Source organism: Puma concolor, chromosome B3 (genome assembly GCF_028749965.1).
Source record: "Puma concolor isolate L17-30 chromosome B3, mPumCon1.1.hap2, whole genome shotgun sequence".
Lineage (NCBI taxonomy): Eukaryota > Metazoa > Chordata > Mammalia > Carnivora > Felidae > Puma > Puma concolor.
In genome coordinates, this window is record NC_141672.1 from 50289360 (window position 1) to 50304623 (window position 15264).

Below are 15264 nucleotides of genomic sequence, written 5' to 3' on the forward strand. Positions count from 1 at the left end.
CAGTTCCTCTATCTGGTTTGCACCATGTCATTAAGGTAATAGACTAGCAGGATGTTCTAATGGATATCAAGGAAACAAAGGTCCCTCTGGAATGATATATTACAACTGACGTGTTTACATAGCTTTGATGTAAGACAATGACAATGCTATCCCGGCTATATGAAGGCAAACTGCTTCTGATTATTTCTTTTGAAGGGAATTGAAAAGCACATTCTAGATTTCAAGTCCATAGCTGCATTCTAGGTGCCAAAGCCTATACTGATTTGCTCTAGTAAAAATTCCACATGTGGAAATACAACTATGAGGCTTCTTCCTCAAGGCTCCCCCCTCAAAGGGACTCCATCCAAGCTTGTGAACTAGATTCAGTTGAAAAATATGGGGGTATCTGGGTGGCTCAGTCAATTAAGCATCCTACTCTTGATCTCAGCTCAGGTCATGATCTCATGGTTCATGAGTTGGAGCCCTGTGTTGGGCTACACACTGACAGTGAGGAGCCTGCTTGGGATTCTCTTTCCCTCTCTCTGTCCTTCCCCCACTCGCACTCTCTCTCTCAAAATAAATAAACTTAAAAAAAAAAAGAATTGGGTGATATGTATTGAATCACCATACCAGTGACTTGAGTTACGTTTCTGCTCATCAGACCTAGAATTTTTCTGCTTACATATGGCAAGCAGTACTTAAGTAGACTGTTAATTTCATTCATTCCTAAACACGGATGATCATACACCACCATCAAAGATCCTTGGTTTCAAACACTCTGATTATCACTTCTTCCTGAGGGTTATCATGATAATTGCGCTGAACAAGTCTTTAACATTTAAGAATCTTCCACCTGGCCTCTACCAGGATCTCAATATTCCCACTGAAATCATGGATCCTGATTTCATTGTGGCATCTCCATTATCATCTCCAGCCAATTAAGACAGCCACCAAAGAATTTTTCAAGGATAGCTGTGACCCTCTACTCAATGCCTTGATAAAGGTAAATTTTATGGGTCCTTGTAGGGATGGTACAGATAGAACATTACTAAGCAGGATGCACATAAGGGCAAGTCCAACATTCCCATCTCCCTAAATCTTCAGATTTATTCCTCTAAAGTATGCCCTGGAAGTTCTGGCATCTCAGCACATAGATTACCAGCTTCAAGTAACCCATTTAGAAAGACCACCAGCTTCTCAGGTCAACCTGAAACATAGATAAGTATTTGCCAAGATCCTGTAACTCTTCAGTGCACAAGTTTTCTCTTCCAAGAACAGGTCTTGTCCTTCTCCACCAGGGCTGTGCTGAAATCTAACTTTTTTTTAAGGCTTTATTTAAATTCCAGTTAACATACAGTGTCATATTACTTTCAGGTGTACAATACAGTGATTCAATACTTCCCATACAACAGCTGGTACTCATCATGACCAGTGTACTCCTTAATGCGCATCACCTATTTGAAATCTAACTCTTGTTCAAGTTCTCAGCCTCATTTATATCTACCCAAATGCCCCCATTCTATGTCGTGGGGTCCCAACAACTTCTCTACCTGGACTCTTCTCTTAGCATAACAGATCTAAGTCTCACATTCAGTTAACATTGCAACTCTACGGCCTTTACTATTAGGCCGTGGGCTGGATTCTCAGCCATGTTTTCCCTGCAGCTACATGAGAAATAAGGTTTCTTCAAGGCTGTCAAAGAAACTTTTTGATTTTCTACTCGTGCCTTAAGTTTGGAATTCAGGCCATTTGTCTTTTTTCCTCACATATTCTCCCGGAGGCAATCAGAAAAAAATGACACAATGATTTCAGCAATCATCACTATCAAAGGAGCTAAGTGCTAGAGACTGGTCTTCCAATGCTACGGCTTCCATCAGCACTCCATCTCATGCCACTATTGATGGTTATTTCAGCAATTGTGATGCCATTGTTTCACTTTTCATGGCAAGAAGTTTATACAGGTAATCATCAGATATGTGAGTAATACCATCCCACAAAGCAAGGGTTTCTTTCCTGAGGCTACTTCCAATTCCTGTAACTATCAATCAGGGTTCTGGCAAGAAAGAGATAGCACAGAAAGAGAATCTAATGAAAGGACTATTTATAAAAATGAGGACAGGGTTAAAGGAATTAAAGGAACCAATAAGAGATAGTGAAACACCCCGAGACTAGCCACAGTGGAATGCCATTATCATCCTTGTCTTAAAGGGGCAAAGAAAAAAAGAGCTTATTAGAATCCTTTAAGAGTGATACAGCTGTAGGATAAGGCCACAGTCAGGCACTGTGGTTTCTTCTATACATTTGGGGTTCTCAGAACACTAGATTATATAAGGTGCAAGCAAACTTTAGGCATCCCTTCTGAATATTACACTTATTATATTGTGAGGAAATCAATAAGGAACAACACAAGATTATTTATAACTTATAGTTTTTTCTTAGCTATTGAATTTGCAGAAATGACCAAGCTGTCCTGAATACAGGAACCTTACTACCAAATCTCGTAAAAACCTAAAATCCACCCTAGGAATCAAGGTTAATTAAAAACATCATTTTAACATATTGGATGATCAATTCAAGCTGTATTAAAAAGAGATGTGCATTGCCTTCTTCTTTTTTGATTTTTAAAATTTTATTTATTTATTTATTTGTATTTTTAAAGATTGTAGGTAATCTCTACACCCATCGTGGGACTTGAACCTACAACCCCAAGATCAAGAGTCGCATACTCCACTGACAGTGCCAGCCAGGAGCCCCCAACTCTTCTTTACTGAAACTCCCATCATGATGACCTGATACTGATTCTGAATGAGATCCATGTTCTACTGCTATCCAGAGCAAGATAGAATTCTTCTGCTTTGAAAACATGGTTTTTGCCTCAATAGACAACTGACCCTAATTAGTAACAAAAAGAATAGTTTAACTATTTGAAAATATAAATCATAACTGTGGCAGATGTCTTCCAAAATTTAATTAATTTATATCTAACAAACCTATGGGGCAATAAGCTCAATCACACAGGGTTACATTTTGCAACTAGTTTATGCTGGAAGGTTCATCAGGAGATCATATAAGTTAAGCCTATATGTTCCATAGACAAAAACTGTCCTTGTGATCTGTTGTCACACTTGAGAGCTTTAATTAGCTTTTGTGTTTTGGATAGTAATTGGGAAACTTACCTATGTAGAAGTTAAAAAATTTTATGTCCAGTTGAAACCAGAAGCCACAGATTACAATCAGCATTTTACTAAAGAAATTTGACAGAATGGAAAAACACTACAAAGCAGACAGCAAACCATCACAGGTTATTATGTAGATAAGAATAAAACCTGGAAGATATTTGCATTTAAGACATTATGGAGACACAAAGAATATATGATAATGAGGCTGGGATGAAGGGCCTACCAAGCCATATTTTTCCTTATTCCATACCTTGTTATAAAGCTGGGTAGCTTGTAAGAAATTCCTGTTAGCTATAATTTTTTATTATTCTTTATTATCATATTATTTTTTATTACTAAAACTATATGCTTATTTAGGAGGTAAGATTAAATTTACATACCACGTGTTTATTTCATGGAAATTGAATTTGAATTTCTCTACCAATCATGTAATATTTAACCCACCAGCTATGATTTCACTGATCTTGTTTAAATGAACTCAACCACTATTTTTAAATCCTTAAGATTCCTTTGGAGTTAGAATAAAGCAAATGTTTTCCTCTTTGCATCAATTGTGGTACAAGTAATGATTATAGCAGACACATTTTTTAACCACCACATAGAATTTCAACTTTTTCCATGCTATGTACCTCTGGGTTGATGGTCAAAGCATATGGATCTGCCATTGCTGGAAACATAAAACATGTGCATTCCAGAGTCTTGTTGAAGCTTATGACCTCAAACTTTTTATTGCCCAATTCATATCAAACACTGTGTTTCTTTTTTTTTTTTTTAATTTTTTTTTCAACGTTTTTTTATTTATTTTTGGGACAGAGAGAGACAGAGCATGAATGGGGGAGGGGCAGACAGAGAGGGAGACACAGAATCGGAAACAGGCTCCAGGCTCTGAGCCATCAGCCCAGAGCCTGACGCGGGGCTCGAACTCACGGACCGCGAGATCGTGACCTGGCTGAAGTCGGACGCCCAACCGACTGCGCCACCCAGGTGCCCCAAACACTGTGTTTCAAGAATAACATGCTTGAAGGATTATCAGACATTTATCCTTGTTTCAAACTGGGAATTCAAATTTTCCACTTTATGAAGGCCCATGAGGTAAACTTTTCTAAAGTCTTAGTATCAGCACAAGAAGTGCCTCTCTTGACCAATTGCTTCGTGGTGATCTCAAAAACACTATAAAACCCTCTACTTTGGCCAATTTGTTGCATTGTTCTGGTATCCTATTTTTCCTCTCTTTAACATCACACCTATTTCTTCCTTTACTTACTTTTATCTTGTGTTATAATACGTATTTTCTGTGTGCTGCCTCAAATTCTCTGGAATAATGTGAGTATAAATAAGAATAAATTTCAGACTAGAGATAGGATCAACCCTTATAGGGTCAAAGGGAAAAAAAAAGAATCTATGACAGCAAACAAGTACTAGGATACCAATAGAACATTTGAAAAGATTTTGAGTCATTGAAGCCAAAAGTATGTGCCCACCAAAACAAGTGCCAAGAAGCTTTGAAAGAAGGAACTGTTCTTCAACAATTTTTTCAATGCAGCAAACACATAGGCTTTGTCCATAGAGCATGTAAGTCTGAGCTTACTTATACTCCCTAAATAAGTGCCCTTTGTGCATGGAGCACAAGAAAATACATATATTCCTTGTCCTGTTAAGGTGTAAATTTAATTTCTACATTATACAACTAATTACAACGATCAACAAGGAGTATATTGCCCAAGAACAGAATTGAATTGGATGTTCAAAACCACAAGCCAACATCTGTAACTTGCTCTTTTGTGATTTTTCAGTTACTAAATGCACTGGCTGAGTGTTCATCTGGCTTTCCTGTTCAAAACCTCTACTGGATTCTAGGAATGTTTTTACCAGTACACATAAACCTGGCAACTTTATTTCTACCTTCCAAACAACGCTGGAACTAGAACTGCAAAATAGCTTGTGAAATACCAGCCAAATTACTTCCTTGAACTCCTGTTCCATATTCTATGCACTGTGAAGTATTTTACAACTTCTTATATTTGAAAATCCTCTTTGTAATCCCGTGAAATGCCTCATAAACACTTGCTTGGCTGTCAGATGCAAAACCTTATCCTCTTCAAGCTGCAGATAATTATATTGAGATATTGTCAATTACGATGTCTTGTCCCAGATCACTTACTGAGGAAGAAGTAGAGCCAGAATCAGGTCGTGGTCTCTTGATTTTGTTTCAGCTTCTGAAGAACTCCTCATCCAATCTAAGGAGCAATCCCCGCGGCAAGGCACTGCGTGTGCCCAACAGGGATAAAGGCCACTGTGACTTCCTAGGAATTCAGGCTTTCAGAAATGTGGAAAAACTCAGTAGGAGACAGGTTGCGCAGCTGTGTAGTGCAGCCTCAAGCTGGTACCACTGGGAATGGTTTGCAAAACAGGAAGGTGCAGTCGGGTGTGCCGCGGCTTAGTTAAGCCTGCACTCCCCCACTTCCTTCCCTGGCGCCCCACTGCCAGGTAACTTCTGGCCCAGTGCCCTCGGTACCTTTCCCGTGCTGAACTGGAAAGGCTGCCCTCGTGCCCACCCTTCTCCCTCTACCCGTCACCCTCCCAAGTTTACCTGACGGATCTGGGGGCGGTTTAGCAGAGGCCCGTCGGCTCACGGGGTGAGCGTGGGGGGTCCTAATCTCAGAGTGGGTAGGAGAGGCTGGGCCCCCGAAAGGACGCGGCCGGCCGTGGGGGGGCTGGGGGGCGCGGTGGCCCGGCCCGGAGGGTGTCGTGTCCCGACCAGGCCTCAGGGCGGCACTCTGGTCCCGCGGCCGGAGCGCTCGGGCGGGCCGCTGGGCGCCGACCCACACTGGCCAGGAACGTTTCACCCGGTGACGCAGCCCCGGGTGGGAGACGTGGTGCGGCGGCGGCGGCGGCGGTACGCGCCTCCGCCGCCTGCGAGAGGACGTGCGGTGCGGCGGGAGGCGGCGGCGCAAGACCGGGAGCGGCCGGCGGGCGCCGGGAAGCAGGACGCGGACGCCGGCGAGGAAGTAGGTCCCGGGTCGGCGCTCAACAAAGAGCGGGGCCGCCCCCCTCGGGTGCCGAGCCAGCCCCAGGCCCCGGCGGTTCGCGGGCGGCCGGGAGGGGGAAGGGCCGCGGCCGGAACGGGACTGCGGGGACGCCGCGGACCCTTCCAGGCCCGCTTCTCCGCGGCCCGCGGCGGGGCGGAAGGGAAGGGGCTGGGCCGCTCGGGGTTGTAGCCTTTGCTTGTCCCTGGTGCAGGCGGAGCTGCGGGCAGAGGCTCCATGTTGGGAAGCGGCGCCGCTCGTTCTCGTTAGCGGGAATCGATCCGGGCGCCGCGGGCAGAACCGGCGGGGCGCGGGCCCTGAGCGAAGATGGAGGCCCCGCTGCGGCCTGTCGCGGACATCCTGAGGCGGAACCCGCAGCAGGACTACGAGCTCGTTCAGAGGGTCGGCAGCGGCACCTACGGAGACGTCTATAAGGTGAGGCAGGCCCGGCCCGGCCGCGGGCTCCTTTCCTGCGGTCGGCTGGCTCCCGGGAGTAGGGCTACTTTCTAGCGAAGTAGGAGGCGTAGGGAGGATGCCTTTATTGTTGCATCTTGGAGATGAAGGGGTCGGGGTTCCTTTTTTACTCAGTTCTGAGCGCCTTTTAGTCATAGCTTGCTCTGATCGCTCACAACATGCAGAACTAACCACACACCTTTGCAAAACCCACTGTCGTACCTTTTTTTTTTTTTTTTTTGTAGTATAAAAGCTTTTTTCGTTTGTGTTGTTGAGGGGAGTTCGAATATAGAGTTGCAGTTGAGGATGCTAGTCTTAGCATGGAAAAATGCTTCCTGCAAGACAGTCGATGGGAAAGCATATTGACATTAGGCATTTGCATTTAAAGAAAACTTTTAAATGGATGAGCTTGATTTAAAAAGTCATGTGAAAGGGGGTCTGTCTGGTTTAACTGTAAGTAGTCTAATGCTGAGCAAAATGACGTGTGCGCAAACATTATCCTATGTAGAATTCTGCTTTTTCTGCTAGATGTTTCATCATTTGTATTTGGTTGATTTTGTTTGTTTGTTTGTTTATTCTTCTACTTTAGTAGTTCCTCTCTCAGGGATTTGTAACATCCCCGACCAAGAGAGGATAAGAGCTGTTGTCTTTTTAATTGTACTCTTTTGCATTAGTTGAAACAGACAGGAGGGTAAGGTACTCTTAATTTGAGATTAAAGAGAAGTCATAGAGAAGCAAGCTGAATTCCGTAAATACATTGAGTTCTTGAAGGATTAAAAGGAAAGAGATCGTTTCACATTCTTATATGCTTTTTGTTTTCTCTTCCAAAAAGGGAGTGTTAATGCAATTCATATGGATATATTGAGGGAAATTTCCTTTGATTTTGTAACAGCTTTGTTTATTGGATTTAATCATGATATTTATCCCATTGTTCCAGACAACACCTCTGCATATAGTTGAAATAGCCTGTGTCATATGGGTGATTTACTGGTAGATTCCTCTGGGGTTTGTCGTTGTTTTGCATGGATGGTAAAATGGAAAGAAAACATCCTTTTTTTTTTTCTCCTTTTCCGCTTTTGTTTAATATTCTATTAATAATAATAATTCATGATGGTATATGATGAATCTATTAATAACAATTCAAAATGGTATATGTCATTTTACTGAAATGGACTGTGATGGGTAGGCTTTTTATTCATTAAAAGGGCATTTGAATTTTCTATACTAGGCGCTGTTCTAGGCATGGGGTATTGAACTGTGAGGAAAGTCCCAATTCTTGCTCTGTGAATACCTTTGAATTCAAAATGGATAATTATAACAGAATCCTCTTCTTTATGTAGAATTAGAGGTAATTAACTCTTCATTGTTTAGCTATGGGTTAGCCATTTTGTGGAATGCTCTTGAAAAATTGAAATTCCTTCTTGCTTTCTCAGTCCCACTTTTTAGTCATTTTCATTTTATGATTCACTATGTATGAGATCAGTTGAATTTAGTTCATATTAATGAAATAGTCTAAATTCCAGTTCTTGTATATTTTTTCTCTACTACAATAAAATTTAAAGTGTTTTCCACAAAAATCTCACGATCCCCACCTTTTTTCTTTATAAGTATAATAACTAAAGCAACTGTCTGGAGCAGGATTTTATTCTTGCAGGAAAAGCAAAGGGTTATATTAAAAGGAAAGCTAATGCTTGTCCTTTAGCCTGGTGCCTCCCTGCCCTGTGTCTCTCTTCCATAGCTCCTAAACAGAGGATCAGTGACTGAATATTTATCATATATCATCTTCACCCCCCTTCGCCCCACCCCATCTCCTTCCCTCCCCACATTCATGCTCCCTCACACTTATACTCATCCATGCTTGGGCAGCCTTTGATTGCTAAACGTGCTCAAAATCCTGGTTCCTTGTCTTTCGTTTCCCTTTGTTCTGATTACCTGGAATCACCTCCCAACACCCTCCCCCGCTTTCACCTGTTGCTATCTTACCTGTCCACAAAAACCTTACTCAAAGGCTCCTCCAGGAATCCCCAGCCCTTCCTGCTTATCTCTCCCCCCTCATCTGTAACTCTTTCCCCTCTTCATTCTGTTCTAGCCACACTGGCCTGTTTGCTCTTCCTTAAACATGCATAATAAGCATCTTCCTACCTTTGGGTCTTTATGTGTTCTTCCTATTTTCTCTGCTCAGAATGTTTTCCTCAGACAGCCACAGCTTGCTCCCTTCCCCCCTTGCTTTTACACCTTCCATCTTTTTTTCCTACTTTTTTTTTTCTTGTACTTAATTATCATGTAACATCTTTTACTTATTTTTTTTCTTGTTTATTATCTGTTTCAATCCACTAATGTACTCAATGAGGGCAGGAGTTTTATGTGTTTTGTTCACTGCTCTGTTTCTAACAACACCTGGAATTATGTCTGGCATAGAGTAAGTGCTTCTAAAAATTTGAAGATTGAATGAATGAATAAATGAATGAATGAATAACTATCAGTAATTCTATCACCTCGTTGTCTGGGCATATTCTTTCAACATCACAACATTAAATTAGCACTTAATACTCTGTGTTTCTCTGTAATTCCTATTATGATATCCTGCCATGTATTTTTAGTACAAACTTCAATTATTTGAGTTCTCTAGGAAAAATATTTCTGAAAGAATATTTCATAGCATATCCTTTTTCAGCTCTCTGAATCCTACAGGATTTTGTCAGTTTGTATTTACTCCTTAATATTCCTAAAAACATGTAACATTTGGGATGTAGTGCTGAAGTTTTGGAGCTCAGAGCAATTTTTTTGTTTATCACTCTGTTTCTGATGAACTGAAAATCCTTGAAAGTTTTAGAAGTATTTTCAGTCAGTGATATAAGTTAGTAAAATAATAACAGTGAAGAGTAATGAAGGTACATTAGTTGCTGTTGTAGTCAGGTATTATTTGTACTTTTCTTTATAAATATTACAGCTCCAGCAACCATCTGGAACAGGATTTTATTCTTGCCAGGAAAAGCAGGTATCTTAGGAAGCAGGAACTTTAGAAGGACTACACCTTTGAGAGTCTTTGTGAATTATATATATGTTCTTCGAAAACACGGATCTGCTCTGAAGCTCCTGTCTTTGCTGAGAATCTCCAGTAGGGGAGAGCTCAATCTGGCGATTCCCTGGTTGAAAGGATAAGTATTCTTTTAGATAAATAGGGCAAGAGCAGGAAATGGTGCAGGGGGAAGAAACACAAAAGAGAAAGGAAATGTGGTGGAAGATGGATAAAGATTAAATTTAAGCTGGGCAAATTTTATTTGTAATTAATGTTAATATTTAAATCTGCCAGCAGGAAGAGGTCTGGAGATACAGTGTGTTCACTATCTTCTGTCCACAGATCTAGACATGTCAAGTGATCTAGAGAGTACAGCATCATGATACAGTTCGTAGTTAACAGTACAAGCCATTGTGGTGGTCTTTATCGAAATTTCTGTATCGAAATTGTTCCCAACCTCCATTCCAGAGAAGGTCTAGAAATCTTTTTTTTTTTTTTTTTTTTTTTACCTTTTGTGGGATATAAATTTAGAGCCCATGTATTTTTCTAACCTGCATTGCTTTTTCTGATTGATTATACAAGTATGACATGTTTAGCTGCAGGAGGGCAGGAATAGATGTCTCTTGTTCATCACTGTGTGATAACAGATGCATGCTCAATAAATTATTGAATGACATTAGTTATAGAAAATTACCCAGAGATAATGCTGTTAATAATTCAACATAGTTTATTTTGGCTTTTTTCCTGTTTTTGTTTGTTTAGTTTTTTTAAGTTTGTTTATTTATTTTGAGAGAGAGAGCTTGAGCTGGGAAGGGGCAAAGAGAGAGGGAGAGAAAGAATCCCAAGCCAGCTCTGTGCTGTCAGTGCAGAACCTGATGTGGGGCTCAGTCTCTAGTGAGATCATGACCTGAGCTGAAACCAAGAGTCAGATGCTTGACTGAGCCCCCTAGGCACCCCTTTCCTGATATTTTTAAACCAATATGTTTCTAAAAATGATTTATATAAAATTAGGACCTCAATGTATCTCTTTTTTCTGCTTGAATTGGGATGGCTAGTATTTTCCCTGGTAATTAAATATTATCCAAAAATACCAGTTTTGAAGGATCTATTTTTAAAGGGTCTGTTGAACAAACACCCATTTAGTGAATCTTTCTAAGATTCATTTTTGTTTTCAATTAAAATAATTTTTTTGCAATTATGAATAATGTATAATTTGTGTGGAAATCTTTATCATGTAGTTTTATCACTTCCATGGGTTCTTCTGGGTCCTGGGTGAACTGGGTCCACTGTGGTGAATCCCTCTTTTACATATGCCCTCCTTTTCTCTCCCTTAAGCCAGAAGTCACAATTCTGAAAAGGCATGAGGCACTTTGAAACATATTCCAGGATCCCATTGTATATAGATTCATTTATTCTGGAAATATTTGTTGAATGCCAATTGGATGTTAGGGGATGGGGATCCAAACACAAGAAAGAGAAAGTATACTGTCAACAAGGAACATGTAATTTAGTGGGGAAAACAGACATATAAACAGTTATAATGTGGTAAGTGCAATAGTAGAAGTGAAGTCAAAGAAATACCCAGCTCTGTTTTTACTGGGGATAGGGGAACGGAGGAGAGGAGAGAGAAGTATGACGTGAACCAGGGAGGATTAATGGAAGAAAGGACATTAACTGGATTTTTAAAAGAATTCAGGGTGATTTTCAGGTGGACAAGATGGGAAAGATATTTCAGGCTCTGGGAATAGTGTGTGCAAACACCTGGTATCTTGAGAAGCCACGATGAATTTTGAGGGATTTGGAGTGACCAAATCTGGCAGAGATGTCATAGATGGAGAACACAGGCTATTTTTGGACAGAAAAGGACCAGATAATGGACCTATGTCAAAGAATCTGGACTTCTTCCTATAAATTGAGAAAACACTGTAGAAGGGAATCTCTCACAGTGTAGCGGATAGATTAAAGTTACTGGAAGTATAAAGACCAGTCACTGAATTATCCAAATGAGAGTTCATATAAGCCTAAATTTAGGCATTGGAACTGGAGATAAAAGGAAGGGATGGATGAGTCATATTTAGAAGATGATCAAAATTACCTGGTGATTAGTTGGGGGAAGGACAAGAAATCAGTGGCATTTAAAATTCTGATTTGGGTGACTATATTGCTGCCATCAACAGAATTAGAAAATACTAAATTTGTGGGTTTGGATCTTGTGTGTGGTTTTCAACATATGACATTGATAGGTGGATATGTCTGACAGATGGTAGCACAGTGCAGCTCTGGACTTGAGAGATGAACTGGGGATACAGGTTTGGGAGTCATCATCACTTTATGGGGTGGTACCTGTGAAGTATAGGTGAGGTCACCCAAGAGACTTTATAGGAGAGTTGAGGAAATGCTGTAGTCTTAAGAGAGGTGGCAGAAGAAAATGACATTGAAGGTGTCTGAGAAGAAACAAAGAACAAAAACAAAAGAGAAACTTTTCATAGAAATCAAGAGTTTTGGGGTGCCTGGGTGGCTCAGTCAGTTAAGTGTCCAACCTCAGCTCAGTCATATTATCACAGTTGGTGAGTTCAAGCCCCGTATCAGGCTGTCCACTCCCGGCACAGAGCCCACTTTGTATCCTCTGTCTCCCTCTCTCCCCTGCTCATGTTCTCTCCCTCTCTCTCTTACAAATAAACGTTAAGAAAAAAAAAAAAAAGAAATCAAGAATTTCATAGAAATCAAGATCTCTGTCATCTCCTGCATCTATTCTTGTTCCCCTTTGCTCTGACTGCAATAAGGAAAATATATTGATCTTCAAAAAATATAAATCTGAAGTTTGTGTCATTCCTCCTTCTCTTTGTCTATGGAGTAAAGCCTTAGAATATCATACACTTTAAGACCTTGCCTATCCTGACATTTTAACCATACTGAATTTCATTCAGTTCCTTATATGCACTCTACTGTCTGTCCTTCAGGTTTTTGCAGATAGTATTTCCTTTTCTTAGAATACTTTGCCGCTTCTTCTTTTTCACCTATCTTCTCTTTAAATTTGTTTTTAAAAACTGCATTTTCAGGGAGGCCTTTTCTGTCCCTTAAATAAGGTCATGTTTATTTGCTGAATGATTTCTTACCCTCTTACTCATCATTCATCGCATATCATCGTTGCTGTCAATCTCCTGCTCTATTCAGACTGCATGAGAACAGGGATCTTGCATCTACTGTTGAATCAGCTAGCCTAGCACAGTCCCTCCCAGATAGTATGTGCTCAATATGTTTTGAAGGAGTGAGCAACATAGTGGTCGTGTAAGTAAGGAATCGAAAGGGTTGATTAAGAACAAAAGATTCGGGGGGCGCCTGGGTGGCGCAGTCGGTTAAGCGTCCGACTTCAGCCAGGTCACGATCTCGCGGTCCGTGAGTTCGAGCCCCGCGTCGGGCCCTGGGCTGATGGCTCAGAGCCTGGAGCCTGTTTCCGATTCTGTGTCTCCCTCTCTCTCTGCCCCTCCCCCGTTCATGCTGTCTCTCTCTGTCCCAAAAATAAATAAACGTTGAAAAAAAAAAAAATTAAAAAAAAAAAAAGAACAAAAGATTCGGTATCAGTAATCATCACGGAAATGCAAATCAAAACTACAGTGAGGTATCACCTTACACCAGTCAGAATGGCTGATATCAAAAAAAGAACAGAAATAACAAATGTTGGCAAGGATGTGGAGAAAAAGGAACTTGTTGGTGAGAATGTAAATTGATACAGCCACTGTATAAAACAGTATGGAGATTCCTCAAAAAATTAAAAATACAAATGCCATATGACCCAGTAATTCCTCTACTGGGTATTTACGCAAAGAAAAGGAAAACACTAATTCAAAAAAATATATCCACACCTGTGTTTATTGCAGCATTATATGGAAGTATCCCAAGTGTCCATCGATAGATAAATTGGTAAGTATGATGTGATAGACTATATATACACACACATGTATGTATATATATATGTATATATATCATACCTGCATATAAGTGGAATATTACTCAGCCATAAAAAGGATGAAATCTTAACATTTGCGATGACATGGGTGGACTTAGAGGATATTATGCTAAGTGAAGTAAGTCAGACAGAGAAAGACAAATACCATATGATTTCACTTATATGTGGAATCTGAAAAATAAACAAATTAAAAAAGCAGAAACAGACCCATAAAAACAGAGAACAACTGGTAGTTACCAGAGGGGAGGGGGGAGTGGGGGAAGGGGATGGGCAAAATGGGTAAAGGGAAGTGGGAGGTACAGGCTTCCAGTTATGGAATGAATACATCATAGGAATGAAAGGTACAACATAGAGAACATGGTCAGTGGTATTGTAAAGTGTTATATGGTGACAATAGCTATATTTGTGAGCATAGCATAACTTACAGAGTTGTTGAATCACTGTGTTATACACCTGAAACTAATGTAATGCTGTGTGTCGGCTATATTTGAATTAAAATTAAAATTAATTTTTTAAAAAGAGTAAAATTTGAGGTATGAATGGTAAGTAAGGAAGTTAAGGGAATGTAGAACCCTCCTTGAAGCAGCTTAGCTATGAAAGGAAAAAGAAATGAGACAGACTTCTTCCACTGCTTCTTCCAGCAGTTTCTTCCACTGCTTCTGTTTTTTTCCTCCCATTGAGAATGATTATAGCTTTTCAGTTATTATTCTTCAGGATTGTTTTATCACCCAAGTGACCAGGAGTGTTGCTGAATTTTGAGACACAATTCCACAGGGAATAAAATCAAGACAAAGAATTTGGGAGGTATTGAAAATTTAGAAAGATTAAGGGCAAAAACTTAGGATGGGGTTATCAGGGACATAGATGGGGAATACTTTTAAAGTCTCCTTCCCTCCCTTTCTTCTACCCTCCCCCTTTTTTTCTCTCCCTCTTCTGCTCTAAAGTAGAGCGTCCATAGATTTCCAGCTCTGTTTGTTTTCCTATGAGTATGGTTAGGCTGAGGCACATTGATCAATGGGGAGCTGGGATGGAGCAGGGTGATGACAGGGTGGAAAGGTGTATTTAACATTTAACCAATATTTAGTGAGGGCCTCTTATGTGCCAGATACTGTTTTGAGGCCTTGGGGTCTGTGAAGAGGAAGACCAAGATTCTTGCTCTTATGGAACTTCGATTCTAGTAGGAGAGAGAGACAATAAACATGATAAAAATTATGTAATATGTTAGCAGGTGATTAACGATATGGAAAGAAGGAAAAGATGAGCAGGTTAAGGGGGATCAGGATTGCCAGGATGGTATGGAGGGGTCAGGTTGGGGAATTCTAAGAGGATCTTCAGGGTCCGCCTCATTGAAAAGGTTAGATTTGAGCAAAGACTTGAAGCAAACGAGGACCTAGCCAGGTGAATATCTGTGTAATCAGAGGAAGTCTTAAATATTTCTGCCTTACTGAATCACCTGACCCTATCTATACTGCTAAATTGTAAACTTAAGGGTCAGGAATTAGAACTAAGACATGGCATTGCCATCATACCACTTATTGGCTGGTGCAAGAGTACAGATCATTGTGATTTTAATTAAATCAAGTTCAATAACAATTAAATATTTTGTAAGGTTATGTGAAAATAAAATGTGTTATTAAGGTG

At 40.4% G+C, this 15264-nt stretch overlaps 2 protein-coding genes across 8 annotated transcripts in view; one reads left to right on the plus strand and one right to left on the minus strand.

Moving 5' to 3' along the window:
* The window catches only part of ATL1 (atlastin GTPase 1), an 83870-nt gene extending 78431 nt beyond the window's left edge, over positions 1-5439 (minus strand). Inside the window, exon 1 of one of the 3 annotated variants that reach the window (XM_086709781.1) lies at positions 5320-5439. The gene's annotated coding sequence lies outside the window, so the exon portion shown is untranslated. The remainder of the gene's footprint in view (positions 1-5319) is intronic. The other 2 variants (XM_086709782.1, XM_086709780.1) reach the window with 2 other exon arrangements.
* A 592-nt stretch (positions 5440-6031) lies between these two features.
* Positions 6032-15264, plus strand: part of MAP4K5 (mitogen-activated protein kinase kinase kinase kinase 5) — a 113790-nt gene continuing 104557 nt past the window's right edge. For 4 of the 5 annotated variants that reach the window (XM_086709774.1, XM_086709775.1, XM_086709777.1 and 1 more), the window contains exons 1-2: positions 6032-6166; positions 6399-6619. In XM_086709774.1, the coding sequence (XP_086565900.1) occupies positions 6512-6619 (108 nt within the window). In that variant the 5' untranslated portion in view covers positions 6032-6166; positions 6399-6511. Of the gene's footprint in view, positions 6167-6398; positions 6620-15264 lie in introns of those variants that run through there. The other variant, XM_086709776.1, reaches the window with a different exon arrangement.